Here is an 18,599-nt window from a genome sequence, read left to right on the forward strand (position 1 = left end):
TAATCATTCCGCGAACTAGACTCGTTATAATAAGTTGCGTAATTCAATCATTCTGTCACATGGTAGTAAAGCCTACAGTAGCGATCACTCATTGGCTTTATGAGCTGTCACTCAAATCACCAGCCAATCCTGTGCGTCTGTAGAGGCCGCTGGTGTTTACATCGAAACCAGAAGTACTCAGTAGCTCCAACATGTCAGCCTCTATAGCACGGGCGACGGTGAGGGCGGTCAGCAGGCGGAAAATACTGCCAACGAGAGCTGCTTTAACGCTGGTGAGTGCTTAATGTATTTACAACACGACGAAGAAGTCGAACAAGCATCTAGTTCTCAAATAACGTGACGTTACTCGGCTTAGCTTGCGTGACAGATGCGTCCAGTGCTAGCCAGAGCTCGGTTATCTGATCAATAACAGGATAATAACAGACAGCCTCGTCCATCCTCACACATCCAGACCGTGAGTCACTAATAAAAGCAGTTTATGTCTGCTTGTGTTGTGTCTGTGCTGTTCAGGTTGAGCTCTAAGTCAGGGTTTGGGCAGGTTAGCCGCTAGCTGATGCTTGGAGAGCCAAGTAACTTCTACATCTGCCTTCAGATATATATATATATTTGATATATTTATGTTCATATATTTAATCTCCGCTTGTCTGGACTGTCCAGCAGCAGTTGTTTAGGGTGAGGTCAGGTCTATGTTCCTCTGATCAGATAACTGGGTTTGTTGTTAAAGACTGCAGCAGTGTTTATTGAGTAACGTTACGTGCTGAAGTGACGTAATCTGTTTACACTTGGTTAAACCGGAGTGAACCTACTTCTTTAAAGATAGTGTGAATGTGAACATGCCACTATGGGATGTAATTGTATATCTTCACCATTAAAAAATCTTCTAAAATGTATTTCTGCCTCATCATTTTGACAAAAAGTCTACACTGGATCACAGTCAGAAGTTATTACAAACACTCAATGGTGATTGATAGTAAATGTGTTGTATTAATGATGATTGTAGCTATACTTTCTGTTACCCAAATCTAATAATATAAGTATTTTTTCAAAAGAAGTCACATATCATTTCTATCTGGATCAGGGGGATGCGGGAGGGCAAGCAGTGTAATACCACAGTAAAGTAATGGCACACCTTTCACATCTGTGACCAAAAATGACAAAGAAAATAATGACAATAAATCTAGGAATTATTGGATTGTTAGATTTCAGATCATTAGGGATCGATGCATCAAAAATAAGCAAGCAATGAGCAGTTTATGGATGGTAGCTGTAATATTATTACTGATTAGTAATCGTATTAGTAATTAGTTACACTTCTAGTTACTGCCCAACACTGGATGTTAATGACATGTTTCTAAAAATGACTTCCAGATGAGTGAAGCCAGAAACCGCAGGTAATAGATGAAACCATAGTTTTCACTGTTGATTAATCACAGTATATTACGGCAGCTGTTTTGTATGGCAAGTTTTCTGACATGTTTGTTTAAATATACAAAAATGGAAATTAAATACACAAATCTGAAGCTCAGAGAAAGCCAGGTCCAAAGTTCTCGTTCGATTTTGTTGACACTCGAAGTAGAGTTTTTTTTTTTCCCGAGGTTCACATTTGATATATATGCAACCAACGTTTCTTTCTCAAATTCACTCTCAGAAGAAAATGGTCTCTAGAGTGGTACCTTTACAAAAAAGGTACTAATATGTACCTTTTAGAGACTAAATATGTACATTTTAGGTACAAATATGCAGACTTTAGGGGTGTACTTTCTGAAATGATTCTGTTCCAGTGGCCGTTTTTCTGAAAGTGTTTCATCATAATGGTTTTGTGAGATCAGATCATTATGCCTTCATTCATTTGTCATGAATAATCACAGAGTGTATTTTCTTCATTCTCAGACGCCTTCGGCCGTGAATAAAGTCAAACAGCTTTTACAGAATAAACCAGATTATGTGAGTATATTAGTCTTTGACATCTGCAGCCTCGGTGATCTATGTGTTTTTATTCCCGTCTGGTTTTTGGATGATATATTATTTACACATCTCTAAACAGATCGGTCTGAAGGTTGGCGTTCGAACCAGAGGTTGCAATGGCCTGACTTACACACTGAACTATACTAAAGAGAAAGACAAATCAGACGAGGAGGTGTTACAAGACGGTGAGTAACATCTCATCCACACTACTGTTCAGAAGAAGGAAAACAGCTTGGAGATCTTCTCTGTTTTAGCTCCGCAAGGCTGCATTTATTTGATTAAAAATCAATCAATCAGCTTTGATTGTTTAATGTATCCTGAATGTGTCATCGATGGGATGTTGGTTGTGTTTCTCCAGACGTGAGAGTGTTCATCGAGAAGAAGGCTCAGCTGACGCTGCTCGGCACAGAGATGGATTTCGTCGAATCGAAGCTTTCCAGCGAGTTCGTGTTCAACAATCCCAACATTAAAGGGACGTGTGGTTGCGGGGAAAGCTTCAACATATGAACCTCGCCGCGTGTTTGGCTTCACCTAGAGCTCGAGCCCTGCAGGACATCCAGGACACATCCTAGATCCAGATCCAGACAGACATCTAGAAGACTGAAGAGCAGAAGAGCGTTCAGATCCACTGTAACCGGTTTCATCTGTTCATCACACACTTCACTGAGCAGCTTGATGTGTGTATGCACTCAGAGACACACTCCATGTTCCTGCATGGAGAGTAATCTAGTATTAGTTTTGGTCCCTTCTCGTCCGCTGGCTCTTTTGATTATCCTGATGAGCCGAACCTGCTGGATATGGTAACACGTCCTCGGGGCTCGTGTGCTTTCTCGTGGCTATGTGGTGCACATCTGTAACCATCTGCATAATATTAGAAGATTATTATTAACCTGGCACTTTCCGCAGGCCACTTGTTGTCATTTAACCCTGTAATAACACGCAGGACAGGAACTGATGCCAAGTTTGGAAATGTTATTGTCTGATATGTACATAACAGTGTAAAAGCCTGGACTGTCTCTTAACGCACAAATAAACTTCCATTCTACTCCAGTATCCCGGCTCTTGAATCAATAACTTTATTGTCCTGAATGTGGCGCTGTTCTTCTGTAATGACCCATTGCATCTCAACATTACAGTTCATTTCATAGCTTTGTGTCTCTGGTAAGGCTCATAGATCAGTCTGCAGCATCTGGTGTGCTTTCTTTATATCTTCACTGCAGATCTGATGATATCTTAAAGGCCAGATGCTACAATATACATGAAGTCTGCCTCTCTACTGACTCCCACAGATTGATATTAATATGTGAAGGGAGCGGAGGAGATCTGGTTATTGTTGCTGGACTGTTCTGTCTGAATACGGTCCGGACGGGAATGTCTCCTATCACACAGGTGTTCATCCATTCATCTGTGTCTTTATTTGTTTTTCATCATCACAGATCTGAATAACTGTGGTCTACAATATAAGTAAATAAAGAGTGAGTCATTAAAAGGACTTAAACCCATTTCACTATGTTCAGAAACTGTTGAGCTTAATATCTCTCTTCAGATGAACTTGATTGTCGAGTCATATCATCAGAATGGGACTCTTTGAATAAATATGCTTTAATAAGACTTTGGAAGATAAACAAATCTGTTATCCATGGATCTGTGCCCTCCATTACAAAAAAATAACTCTATTATTAAAGCAAAAGTGTAGTAACATAGTTTTTTAGCCCATTTGTACTAAACTATGGTTAGTGTTGCAAAATCATGGTCAATTTGTGAACACCATGATTTAACCTCAACCAAGATTGTTTGTGGCTTTATTTGTAATAAAACCATGCTCTTATTATCTGAATTAATGACCGAGACAATAAAAACAACCAATATAGTGTCAGAAGCATCTCGCTTCAAAAAGGACTGGACTGCTGTTGAGTGGTCCAAAGTTATGTTCTCTGATGAAAGTAAATTGAGGATTTCCTTTGGAAATCAGGGTCCCAGAGTCTGGAGGAAGAGAGGAGAGGCACACAATCCACGTTGCTTGAGGTCCAGTGTAAAGTTTCCACAGTCACTGATGGTTTTGGGTGCCATGTCATCTGCTGGTGTTGGTTCACTGTGTTTTCTGAGGTCCAAGGTCAACACAGTCATATACCAGGACGTTTTAGAGCACTTCATGCTTCCTGCTGCTGACCAACTTTATGGAGATGCAGATTTCATTTTCCAACAGCTCTTGGCACCTCCACACAGAGATAAAGCTTCCAGTACCTGGTTTAAGGACCATGGTCTCCCTGTTCTTAATTGGCCAGCAAACTTGCCTGACCTTAACCCTATAGAAAATCTATTGTGTAATGTGAAGAGGAAGATGTGATATGTCAGACCCAAGAATGCAGAAGAGCTGAAGGCCACTATCAGAGCAACCTGGGCTCTCATAACACCTGAGCAGTGCCACAGACTGATCGACTCCATGCCACGCCGCATTGCTGCAGTAATTCAGACAGAAGGAGCCCAACTAAGTATTGAGTTCTGTACATGCTCATTTTTATACTTTTTAGTTGCCCAAGATTTCTAAAAATTATTTCTTTGTATGGGTCTTAAGTAGGGGTGTCCCCGACTAAGGATTTTCGTAGTCGAATCGGAATTTTCGAATCTTGCTGATATTCGACTAATAGTCAAATCATATGTTTGGGGGCAGGGCAAAATACATTGAGTCAAGTCAGATATTCACCAGCCATAATCACTGATGTTAACACAGAGGGAAAATGTGTAACAAATGCCTCACAGATACAAACGGGGTAAATATTGTTTTCATCAACGTCATTAGAGAAGCCCTAACAATTGACAGTTTTTACAGTAGTGCTCTCATCGTAAAGTTAGCCTATATGACAGTAGTTATTAATGTTCTGCATTTCTGTTTTGAGCTGTACATGCTGAAGATGACCAGTAGAGTGAGCATTTGATAGCAAGTTTTTAATCAATGGGATTAAACTCATTGTAAGAGCCATTATGGTCTATTGTAATTGTGTTTTTTACCACTGAGGGGAGTGTGGGCCTGAATCAGTATATAGGTAGGCAAAGAGTAAGAGAGGGCATGTGTGCAATTAGAGGCAAGCACAACATTTTTTGACCTTGTCTGGAGGTGATTATGTGAAAGCATTTGATGTTATCATACTGTAAGTGCATTGTGCAGCAGAACTGTGAGTTAAAATGACCAGTACAAGCTGTGATGAATAAATCAGATAAAGCTGACTTTGGAAGACAATGTTTTGTTTGGATCTCATGCATCAGAAACTACCCTACAACACCTCAAGTGACAAAATGATTGATATTTATGTCATTATATTTGTCAAATGCTTCTTGTGGATTATCACACATCACTTCGGAAACTTTTGAACTTTTAATGGACTAATCACTGGATTTCGATTTGGATTTAATTTGATGTAGCAGTGAATCGAGGAACAGCCCTGACAAAAATAATTGAATGAAACCAATCAGTCTGTGTAGCTTCAGAGGAAGAGGCCATCTTGTTGATTTGAAGATCTCACAGCAGTTTGTTTAACAGGAGGTTTCCAGTTAACAAAACGGGTTAGTAATTCTGCAGATGCGAGTACACTTGTATATGGCACTGAAACGTATCTTAGGATTGAGACAAATTTTGGTATCCATGTAACTTTCCTACTCAGTATAGCTAGAGTAGCACCTTTGAAACAAGTACCCAATCCACGTCTTGAATTGACAGCTGCTGTACTTGCTGCTCGAGTGGACAAAATGTTGAGGGCAGAGATACAGTTTCCATTGGTGAACTCTGTGTTCTGGCCACACTCATCTTGCAGCATATACATCAACAGTTAAGCCGCAGTGGAAGAAATCACATGCTTTCCAAGCTGAGGAAAAGATATTGGATCATTAAGGGTAATGCAGCTGCCAGAAAGATCATATCAAGTTGTGACCATTGCAGACATTTTGGAGTTAAGGTGAGTGAGCAGAAGATGGCAGACTTACCAAAGGAGCGACTCCTTCCAGATCTGCCTCCATTTACAAATGTTGGGGTGGATTATTTTGGTCCTGTGGAAGTTACACGAGGATGTTCAGTTGCAAAACGTTACGGAGTCATCTTTACTTGCATAGCAAGTCTTGCAGTTCATTTGGAAGTCGCCTATTCTTTGGACACGGATTCATGCATCAACTCTCTATGAAGATTTATTTGCAGATGAGGGCAAGTAAATCACATAAAATCAGACAATGGTACAAATTTTATTGGAGCCAAAAGGGAGTTAAAGGAAATGCTTAGTTCATGGAATAAAAGCAAGATTCAAAGGGTAATGTGGTCCAGTGGAGTTTCAATCCTCCGGGAGGTTCACATTATGGCGGAATGTGGGAGCGTGTGATCTGTGTCACAGGGACGAACCCCTCACCTGAATACTGACACACACAAATCCATCCATTCAAGCCTGTCCTCCAACAAAAAACCACCATTTACGTTTTAAAGTTAAGCGCCCTCTAGCGGGTAAAAATAATGACAGTATCGCGTTGCGTCTGTCGTCATTAATTGACATGTAACGTCATTACCAATCAAAACGCATGTTTATTTAAATGCAATGTGTGGGCGTTTTACATCGATCTCACAGTATTTCCTACATATTTTACTACTGTAGGTGGCTTATTCGGTCGAATGACCACACCTAACCCCACCCCTAAACCTAACCCTCACAGAAATCATGCTAAATTATGTTTTATTGAGTATATACATCTTCGTGCACGTTCATGCCTGGGATCGAACCCACAATAGCAAGATTACATATCAAGGTATAACGCAATAATCTACTAACTGAGCTACACGAAACGCAAAGCAGAGGGCAAATAAAAGAGCACAAAACATTAATATGAAAACGACCTTTTGCCTATAGGGGCGCAATTGTAGTATACGCTCTGATGGGTCATATTTCAGGGATTTGGACAAACGACCTATACAAGCGTATTGGTTGGAGGACAGGTTGATCCATTCATTTACACTGACTACACTACATTTCCCACAAGCCCCGTCCTTGGACTCTGATCGCTGTCATAAAATATACAAGTTTCATTTTATTTATAATTAATGAAATAAATCAACTTTTAGATGATATTCTAATTATATGACCAGCACACACACATTTATATATATATATATATATTAGGGGTGTAACGGTTCACAAAATTCACGGTTCGGTTCGATACGATACACTGATGTCACGTTTTCGTTACGTTTCGGTACGTTTCAACTTTTCAGAATGCCGCAAGCGCACTGCTGGTCATGTGACAAGAACGAACCAATCAGCTTCATCCTTTCCCGTAACAACGTTGAAAGCTCAGCCAAGATGAAGGAACAGCTGATCATAGTTGTATATGGATTGCAATTTTTAAATAAATTTAGTAGCAGAGCTAGCCTACTGCAAGCGATTTTTAGAGCTGCAAATCCATTTATCCTTTGCTGAGATTTCAGCGTCTTCATGGAGAGAGCACGTCATTGTTGCTTAGCAAAGGCAGACGCCTCAGGGGTGCTTCTGCCGAGCGCTTTGGAAAGGAGGCGTTTTCCACGCATTTTTAGGCGCGATATGTTAACGGCCCCTAAGGCGCTCGCTCACTCATTAGACATTGCAAAATGTCTAATGCATTTAACAGACCAGAAATAGAAGATCCTCCAATAACCAACAGTTCTGGTGTTTGGGTGCACTTTGGATTCCCTGTAAGCTATAATGGTGATGATAGAATGAATGGTAAATAGTAAGGTTTCATATCCGTGGCTATAATGTAAATGTAACGTAAATGAAGCCTACCAATCGCCACGGTGATGTCTTTTGCCCTGTTTGAATCCGTTGGAAATGTCTTGTCTAAATGCTTTGGGGATAGTTTGTTGTGTGTATGTTTCTCCTCTTTTTCGTCTTTTCCCAGATACTAACACACTAAGGTGATGTCGGCGTAAATGAGTTGACATGTTTCAAGTATTCCCGCTGGTGTTTTTTTTTTTTTTTTTTTTTTCGTTATTTTATTGTCATGTAGATGCGACATACCGTTGTTGTTTTTTATCCACCACTCTCTTGCCATCACCATTAAAGCTTACACGGAATCCAAAGTGCACCCAAACACCAGACCTGTTGTTTATTGGAGGATCTTCTATTTCTGGTCTGTTAAACGCATTGGCCAACCCGTACCGTGCATGAACTGCTCCTGACTGAGTAGCCTAACATAAACATATAAGTTGGTGTTTTTTTCTTCTTCGGGGGTGTCAGGGGCGTTTGCTGTCACATTGTTTGGGTTATTGGGCTACCTTGTTGAATGCATATCATTATATTTCACTTTTTTTTTTCAAATATAATTAATTAGTCCAACGAACCATTCGGTACATAATGCGTACCGCGTACCGAACCAAAAGCCTCGTACCGAACGGTTCAATATGAATATGCGTATTGTTACACCCCTAATATATATATTTATATATTAATACCAAAGACTTATACACTCTCTCTGTCTATATTATGAAAACTGGTAAAATAAATGAAAAATATTATTAAAGTAAAATTCCTATTATTAATTCCACATTGCCATAGCCTATGTATCTCTATCCACACAACAGCGATTGAGTTAGTGTACAGTTGAGATATCCTGACTGAACACAGACCGGCTGAACGATGCTTTCATTTAGATGCTAAACTCCAGCTTGTTTGTTTTTCAGATATCTGCGGAGGCACTCCCGCAATGAGGAGAAAGCATTTGCGTGTGACAGGTTGCTTAAAATAAGCAAAACACAAGGAAGAAAATGTATCTATGTAACAGCGAAGCTGTCACGCTGTCAGTCTCTGTTTTCCTGGGTGTCCACTAGTGAGCTCACTTCTCCTTAGGTACTTTCCCATAGGCACTATAATTCCTCTAGTCTGGTCCTGTCTTCACAGTAATTGCACTCCAGTTAATCGCACAGGTGCAGGCCTCTATTGTCATTAGTCTCCTTATAAATACCTGTCCTTACCCTTCGTGTTACCAATGTTCTCGTCTCCCGAGACTTACCCTTGCTATCTCGTCCTCCGAGTTCCCTGTCTGTTCCACCGGTTCCCTCTTTTGTTTTGTTTGTCTCCTTGGTCTGTTTGTTTTGGATTACCCTTTTTGTTAAATAAACGTACCTGCAATTGGATCTCCCCCTCTCATTGTGTTTTCCTGGTGCACGAACGTCACAGAAGGACTCCATCCAAGAGATCCAGCGGTATGTCTGCTCCAATTTCCTCCCCAGCCATCAAGCGGGAGAGAAATGGTTTTGAGGGTACTCGCCAGGTTGTGTTCCGTGGAACCAGGGGAGGTCGCTCCGGAGTAAGCAGTCAAGAGGAGGTCCGGCAGCGATCTCCACTGTGGGCTCCCGTTGACCCGGGTTTCGGTTGGGAGCCGCCATTTCCCCATCATGAACAGAGAGAGGGAGAGGAGACGCAAATTGGCTGAACCAGTGCCGCTACACAAAATGGCCGCCAACCCAGCACCATGAGGCAAGATGGAAGCCAGCCCCAAGCCACAGCACAAGATGGCAGCCAACCAAGCGCCAAGAGTCAAGATGGACACCAGCACAGCGCCAAAGCACAAAGTGTCCACCAGTCCAGCGCCACAGTGTAGGATGGCCGCTAGCTCAGCACCAATGCACAAAATGGCCACCAGTCCAATGCCACAGCACAAGATGGCTGCCAACCCAGCGCCAAGGGGCAAGAAGGATGCCAGCACAGCGCCAAAGCACAAAGTGGCCACCAGTCCAGCACCACAGTGCAAGATGGCCGCCAGCTCAGCGCCAATGCCCAAGATGGCAGCAGAGACATTTTTTGATTATTTCTCCAGGCTGTCAAAAATCCTAGATAAAAAAAAATCCTGTCAAAAATCCTTCATCTGTTCAAGTCACGTCTGAGGAGCCAGCACCACTGCACAAGATGGCCGCCAGCCCGGAGCCACTGCAGAGGAAGGCAGTTACAGTGGGCTTTCCTGAGTTGAGTCAGATTCCTGTTGACCTTCCAGAGTCGAGACAGGTGCCCGTTGACTTTCCAGAGTTGAGTCAGTTTCCGGTTGACCCTCCAGAGTCGAGTCAGATGTTCATGGACCTTCCAGAGTCAGGGTTAGTCACTGTTGACCTTCCAGAGTCAGGGTTAGTCACCATTGACCTTCCAGAGTCAGGGCTAGGTTCTGTCGACCCTCCAGAGTCGAGTCAGGTGTTCGTGGACCCTCCAGAGTCAGGGTTAGTCACCATTGACCTTCCAGAGTCAGGGTTAGTCACCGTTGACCTTCCAGAGTCAGGGTTAGTCACCTTTGACCTTCTGGAGTCAGGATTAGCTACCATGGACTTTCCAGAGACAAGGCTAGTCAACGTTGACCTTTCAGAGTGAAGTCACTGGTGATCTTCAAGGACAGAGTCAAGTCACTGGTGATCTTCAAGGACTGAGTCAAGTCACCGGGGATCTTCATGAACAAATGCAAGTCACCAATAATCTTCATGAGGAGAGTCAAGTCAGCACCGATCTTCTGGAATCCAGTAGAAACACCATAGGATTACCAGAGATTCGTCCTCCCGTTAGTCTGGCCAAACGGATGTGGTGGTCTTCTGCTCTGCCCTGGGGGACTTCGGCTTCGACCACAAGGATGTGGTGGTCTTCTGCTCTGCCCTGGAGGGCTTCTGCCTTGACCACATTGTTGTGGTGGTCTTCTGCTCTGCCCTGGTGGGCATCACGTGATGTCCTTCATGGACTTATGTTTTTTTGTTTTTGTTTTCTTTTGTTTTTCTGTTTGTTTTCTTCTTTGGACCTGGCCCTCCGTCCCTCCCCCTGATCCTCCGCCGGTCCACCACCCTCCTGGACTCCTTGTTTTGTGTTACACTTCTCTTGTCTCTGTCTTTCCATTTTACCTGGTTGTCTTGTCTCTGTCTCCCCATTTTACCTGGTTGTCTTGTCTCTGTTACCCCATTCTACTTGGTTGTTTTGTCTCTGTTTCCCCATTCTACCTAGTTGTTTTGTCTCTGTTTCCCCATTTTACCTGGTTGTTTTGTCTCTGTTTCTCCATTCTATCTGGTTCTCCTGTCTATGTGTACCATGTTTTCTGTCCCTCCGTCCCTCCGTCCCTCCCCCTAGTCCTCCGCCGCTCCACCTCCCTCCTAGCTTCTTTATCTGTTGGTTTTCCCTTGGTTTCAGGTGGAGCATCTGGCAGCTGCTCCGTGGAGGAGGGGGTAATGTCACGCTGTCAGTCTCTGTTTTCCTGGGTGTCCACTAGTGAGCTCACTTCTCCTTAGGCACATCACCATAGGCACTATAATTCCTCTAGTCTGGTCCTGTCTTCACAGTAATTGCACTCCAGTTAATAGCACAGGTGCTGGTAATCTATTGTCATTAGTCTCCTTATAAATACCTGACTTCTGACTTTCCCTGTTGTTTGTATGGAGTCCTTACCCTTCGTGTTACCAATGTTCCCGTCTCCCGAGACTTACCTTTGCTATCTCATCCTCCGAGTTCCCTGTCCGTTCCATCCGGTTCCTTCTTTTGTTTTGTTTGTCTCCTTGGTCTGTTTGTTTTGGATTACCCTTTTTGTTAAATAAACGTACCTGCAATTGGATCTCTCCCTCTCCTTGTGTTTTCCTGGTGCACGAACGTCACAGAAGCTCTTATTTGGGGATTTCAATTCTTGATATTTGGCAACCGCACTCATGAGAGATCGTGTAGTAGAGGATTGTGGAGCAGTCTGGAATAACATTTCCTTTTTTGGACTTTCGGTGCGTTCTTCCTATATTCCGCACACAAAATATTGCTATCCGTCATTCGGTACACACGTGCACCGTACCGAAAGCCCTGTACCAAAACAGTCCGGTACGAATACACGCACCATTACACCCCTAGTGGACATGTATTTAACTCTTTCTTAACGCTCTTGAGCAGCTGTGGAGGATTCTGTAGAGACGAGCTTAGCAACACTTCCCTTTAAAGACCAGAGCATTAAGTGTGTTTAATATGGTTCAATTTTGCCATTTTTCCATGAATTATATTAGTGATCATTAAAAAAATACATCTTTTATATTTATTCAGAAGAGGTGTACTAATTTGCGCTGTGCACTGTGGGTAATAATGTTGTAAATAATGTTAATTTTCTTGCACAGACCAATCGTTTCACTTCATAAGAACTCAAAATATAGTCAGGAACCACAGGGATTAATTATGTTTCTTGAAATGCTTTGTTTTAATTTTATAGAGTTCGACAGCTATGACTTGCATTTCATGAATCACCAAGATTCACGTTTTCAGTAAAAAATCTTCTTTAAATTATATTAATACAAAATTATGTTCTGGGGAAAAACACCCTGCTCACCCATGAGTTCTTTCATAAATGAGCAGGGAGAGAAGCAATAAGCCCCCCCAGCAAACATTGGTCCGACGGCGACGTCGTGTGGCTGACCAAAAATAGTTGCGGTAGGACGGCATAAATCGGTAGAAATATGTAACACAGAACATTTCCTAAAAATGCATTCAGATATGTTAGTACACGTTTAGAATTCTATGGGGTTTCATGTATAATTGTAGTTCAATATTTACCAGAGTTGTGAATCGGTTGTGAGAGGACGTCACCTAGTGACGTCATTTACACGTGCGTTACACGTCCATCATGACCCTTTTTGAATTCCTTGTGGAATATGCAAAAGCTGTGCTTACACCTTGATTAATACTGCAATAATTAATTAAAGTGCACCAAGTAGTTTTTAAGAGGTTTTAAAGAGGTTGTGAATAGATGTCCACTGACGACTTTTACACGTCTCGTCATGGTTTGTGAGAAGATGTCCAAGCAAGACTAGCAGGAATAAAAAAATTATATACAAAGTAAATATATTTACATATATATTTATATACTTTACCTTGTTAAAAAAATATAATCACAAAGAGCCCAGTGTGGTTAAGTGATTGCAAAGCAATGCTGCAATTTAGTCATTATTTCAACCTGTTTTATGTATTTGTTGTTATTATTTTTATTGAATCTATGCATATACATGTGAAACAGATATATACCCGGTCACAATTACGGTCTGAGTTGGATGTAATTGCCAAAACGGTGCTGCCAAGATGTAGACACAAAACATACTGATATATTTCGTGATATTACAAAATCCCGCGATAGGGTAGATTATCTCGCGAGATCTCGCTTTCTTCCGGAAGTTCTGGTACATCAAGCAGGCAACCACCACGAGGAGGAGAGGACTCGAAGAGGACTCTTGGAGGGAGATTTGACGATATAAATTACATAAAATCTACTGTGGGGTAAGTACATTTTGTATTATTTGATTAACGTGCTTGAGTTTTACTTGTTTGACACGAAGGAACCGAGAGAAATGATGCCCACGTTGTCAACTGAAATTCACTGAGTGTGGCTAAAATTAGCTAACGTTAGAAGGCTTAAAGTTACTTATATTGATGTAATTTTTATATTGGTACGCTTTAATTAATTATTCAGGGGACATCACAGCTCTCCTGTCTTATCAGAAATGTCCTGTTCACTTTCTCACAGTTACACTGTGAGTGTTTCTCAAGGGCATCACATTAAAGCATAACACCTTTTGTACAAAAAATAAAATCTAATGCATGATTACCTTTTTTCCCTAATGTTTCATTCATGATTCATTCATCTTGGTCCAAGGTTGTTGTTTTTTTTATTTTTTTTTAGCTGTAGACCATAAAGATATTTTGAAAATAAGTGCATGCCATTTATCTCAAATGTTTTATTTTATTTATTTTAAAAAGAAATATATTCTCTTCCCTCAGATGTTGTGAAGAGGTGGAGACTCTGAATTGGATGTAGCAATGACAGAACACCTGAAGCTCGCTCCAGCAAGAGATGGGGGTGGAGGTTACAAGAAAGTAGCCAAACAACTGTAGTTTGTTTAAGGGATAGTTCATCCAAAAATGAAAATAGGCATAATTTTCTCACCCTCATGTTACGATCATAATAATTTTTCCTGCAGTGGCAGTTAATGGATTGTGAGATCTGCTTGGTTACAAACATTCTTCCAAATATCTTTGTGTTTATAAGACAACTGTGTAAGTCAATGACAAGATTAATAAAGAATTGATAAAAAGAAACCATCTTTTAACATTCTAGTAGAAAACATTCTCAGAAATGTAATATTTTAATTAATGTTGGTTCTATACAGTTTAAAATCATTTACACCACTTTGATTTCATAAATAGCAATGATTTCAAACATATTTTATGATGAGGGTCTTATGTTTTATGTTTTTCTTGTCACATGACAACAATGGCTCCTGCAGGGTGTTTATGCCACATGTTCAAATATTAATAGTATTCTTAATATTATATGATTAAAGTATTTTAAAATAAATGCAATTAATATTGATTTATGTTATATATTAAAAACCTTAATAAACAAACACTGCAAATAGAAATTTTTAACAATAATAATGGACTTAAGTGATGCCCCTCATTAAATCATATTTCTGATGAAAAAATGGTAGGCCTGTAAACTTATTTCAGAAATCCTAAATGGATACAAAGATAACATTGAAAAACAAATTTTTAAATATATTATCATCTTTAAGATTCTTATTTGTCATTGTCCCAGTAAAGCAAACATGAAAACAATATCGTCAGAACACAGAAAGGTATACAGGTTTGAAACATGAGTTTGAGTAAATGAAAGAATTTTCCCTTTATATAATAATTCAGTATTTTGTAATTAGTATTTTAGTTTGGTTAACAGATGGTAAACTGTTCAAAAACAATAAAATGTGCTAAATCAGAACATGCTTCTTTGTTTGCATATGTCCACAAATAATGTGTTATTGTTAATGATGTACACGTGATTAAGATGTTTTATGGACGTTCATGTCTGACTGGACAGATCTTGAACTTTTGTCAAGATGTGTTAAACCTCAAGACATAATTGATTGCCTTTCACGATGTTACACAGTGGGTGTGTGATTATTTTATATGCAGGCTTATATATACATACACTTAAACTATGCAGCAATGCATTTAAAAATCCAGAAGACAACGACGTCCAGAAATCGACGCATTTGGACGTCCAGAAGACGACACATTTAGACGTCCAGGGACGTTAAGAAAAGACGTGCAGTTCACGTCTAGAAGACATCAAAGACGTCGGTTCAACTTTCATTTTGGAACTATTTTTCAACCATGACGGGACGTCTCGGATGGACGTCTTTTCAACGGTCAAAAGATGTCCAAATGTTTGCTGGGTAGGGTTCACAGAACAGAACCGAATGCAGATATCATTACATTTTAGTGTAAAAACGTAATAAATGATAAAAGGAGACTGATTCAACAAGGAATAATAGAAAGCCAAGTCATGACTGTGACGAAAGGAGGAGTTGGGGATGGAGGGGGGTAATTTGCTGCTGAGCAAGCAATTAAAGCTGCTGAATTATACTGAATGGACCTTATAGGATGCTTAGATAGACGTCGTATTCCTATAATTGGACATGGATCCGCTGAGAGTGAGCAGATGCAAGCCTGACTCCTCTGACCTGCCAGGACTAATGCTACACTTTTATGTTTTGTTCAAGATTGAGGAATTGCAGATTTAATTACTTTTTCATTAGAGATGTTCATTTGTCTTGGTAGTTGTTTTCAAATTTCCTTTCATTCAGTCAATCAGTTCCCCCTTATGCATTCATCCATAACTTCTTTCATATCATTTTTGTCAGCTCTTTGTTCCATTATGTTTTCACACAAAACCTATGTTGCATGCGCATCACTCTTACTAACTTTACCTTATGCTGAGCAGTTTATCAAATCATGATAATCGAATACGGTTTTATTAATTAAAATATGAAACCCCAACCCACGTCAGATCACCATCAGACACTGGCGCATATCTCAGACTAACTGACTGAACTTGAATGGCTTCTGGTAAACAGCTCTTTGGACAGCCCTCTCTGATCAACGAGGATCAGTCCTTCATTTTCACTGTCCAGCTGTGGGTCATAAAATCATCATAAAGTCATGTTGTCATGTGACTGCTCAGGTGTTGGATGAGATAATGCAGGAAGTTTGAAGGGGATTGCAGGAACAGGGTTGGAAATAGTTTAAATTCTCTGATCAGATCAGATAATATACAGGCAAATGATTAGCCTCCAAAATAACTGACTAATGATTCAGAAAACCCAACTACAGTTTTGAAAATATAATTTCCTGCATCCCTATTATCAAAAAGCTTCTTTTACCTCAGATATAACAGTTTAACAAATCTTGCATATGTGGTCATTCATATAGTGCTGACCAATTATTGTAAAAGGTAGCATTAAATATATTCTCAGATTTTGGCGTAAGATAATCCCACATTAGACAGCGACTACATTCAGACCTCAAACGCACCGATATGACTGTTTGGATAACCTGAGTGAACTCGAATTTCCGTGGCAATTTTTTTAAGGAAGTAACGTTTAGGAGAAGGAAATGTTTATGTTGGGTGTCATTGAGAATGTAAGTGTTCAAGATCATGGCTCATTTTCCTGAATGTGTGTCACTAATACCCTCATTTTCTTGCTCACTTCCTTTGCCCTTCACCTATATGATTGAGCACGCATCACAGTCTGGGGGTGGGGTTAGCAGGCCTGTGTCCTTATATGGGCATACTCATGCTGAGGCTGGAATGGACTGCTGATTCACGTCTCTCTCTCTCTTCTCTCTCTCTCTGCTTTTGCATTGATTTCCATTACCATGATTGATGTAAAATTGAAAGTTTCCATCAGTCTTACCTTCATGACTCAGGGACAAAGTTCTCCAACAGAAGTGAAACTGCAGAATAAATCTTTGGATTACTAATTATTATTAAACTGTAGGACTTTTTTTAATTTATAAATACTTATAGCTAGTTATTATTCATAAGCTCAGTTTTTCCGAACCCACGCACATCTGGGTGATTTGTTCACTATGCATCTCCAAGGCCCTATTACACCTGTAGTCACCACTATTCACTTGTGATCGGACCACCTGAGATGATTGTGAATGCACTCATCCTTGCATGATGGTTGTCGACTGTGTTTACATCTTTATTCATAAATGGGGAAATTGGTACGAAAGTAGTAGAGGAAAACTCACAGTATGTATGCTTTAGCAATACCAGTATCATTTGTCATCAGTATTTGAGAGCCAAATGGCTGCTTTTCCAGTTGTGTGTCCATGCTGTCATCCAACTTTCTTTCCAACTTAAAATATTTTAAGAAATGATGGTGCACATTCCCAGACCAGCCTATTTTTTTTCAATACTTGAATACTTAATTAACTTAATTAACATAATTCTTTTTTTTAAGAGATTCATTTAACAATTATAATGTCCTCACCAAGATCAGGATGAGTTTGTTTCTTCATCAGATTTGGAGACATGTAGCATTGCATCAGTGTCTCATCAATGGATGCTCTCCAGTGAATGGAATATTTTATAATTTAATTTTCTAACAAGTTTATTTTCTCAATGACATAATTAACTAATGAAAGAGTAATGAAAAGATTAGTTTTAAAGTCAGTCAATCATGTATTTCTAAACCTTTATTTTGTTAAATGGACAAATCATGAAAATCGGACTTTTCCAGGTTTTAAATGCTATAATCAGGTCCCCGGTACATCTCCCAACCAAGGAAGGTGAAAAAGGTTAACCCAGTAACTTTGTTTTGGTGAGCCTTTTTCTGCAAGCGTCTGAGAAAACCAGTGTGTCTGATTTCGCTCCCCTGATTCATTATAATATAACCACCCCTTGACCTGTAAGTTTATACCCACGGTGCCGTCATTTTGCAAGCGACAATGGTGTAGCAGCTCTAAAGCCATGGTGAAAGTTTGAGCAAAACATGCTAACTGTTCTGTCTTTGGCTGATCAGACTAGCCCAGAACATGTAGAGTCCCAGCCTCAGAAGAGACAACAGATTTACTGATTTATATACTGTATATCGCTGCTGTCTGTCACACAGATCTAAACCTTCACAGACATACCCGACTGTTACTGCAGCCCGTGTGTTTTTAATGTAAACTTGTGTAGGGCTTCAACTCACGATTATTTTGATTATTCCATTATTTTTCTGATTTAACGGTTTAAAAGCCCTATTTTCTTTATTTCAATTTTAATGACAAAAACACACTATTCCACACTCTGTCCGATGTCCCTAAAACAAATCTGCCAACTGCCATGAAAACATACAATTATTAACCATTTATTATAGCACTTTCCATAAGGCAAAACGCAAATGTTTTAATAATCTGTCAAAAAAATTTATTCTAAAAATGTTATTGTATTATTTGGACAAATAGCAAAGTAAAACCACTAAATAGTGTTTATTCACATAACATAAAAATGTTTTTTAAACCTTTTATTGATTGTATGTAGATATAAGATGATGTCAACAATGTGCTGCAGATTAATATAATGAAATAGGAGTATGCATTGTTAAATATAAATAGCTTGTGTATGTTAATTAATTTCTTTAAATGTCTTACTACTAATAAAATTGAAAATAAATAATGATAAAATATTTCCCTAATTCAGATATGGAAATGGAGTGTTATACTATAAATATTTCAAATCTGAGCTTGCATATCCTGAAATATAATTTGGGTTTTATCTCAAATCCCTTTGGCTAATACACATAAAAAGAGGCG

General features: G+C 39.7%; 1 protein-coding gene across 1 annotated transcript; it reads left to right on the forward strand.

Annotated features, from left to right (window-relative positions):
* Positions 1-143: 143 nt before the first annotated feature.
* LOC127990408 (iron-sulfur cluster assembly 1 homolog, mitochondrial) lies at positions 144-3,018 on the forward strand. Its single transcript, XM_052591496.1, has 4 exons — positions 144-272; positions 1,891-1,944; positions 2,045-2,150; positions 2,324-3,018. Exons 1-4 carry the CDS (start codon positions 192-194, stop codon positions 2,470-2,472), a joined length of 390 nt encoding a protein of 129 aa, XP_052447456.1. The 5' UTR covers positions 144-191; the 3' UTR covers positions 2,473-3,018.
* The last annotated feature ends 15,581 nt before the right edge of the window (positions 3,019-18,599 follow it).

This window comes from Carassius gibelio, chromosome A5 (genome assembly GCF_023724105.1).
Source record: "Carassius gibelio isolate Cgi1373 ecotype wild population from Czech Republic chromosome A5, carGib1.2-hapl.c, whole genome shotgun sequence".
Lineage (NCBI taxonomy): Eukaryota > Metazoa > Chordata > Actinopteri > Cypriniformes > Cyprinidae > Carassius > Carassius gibelio.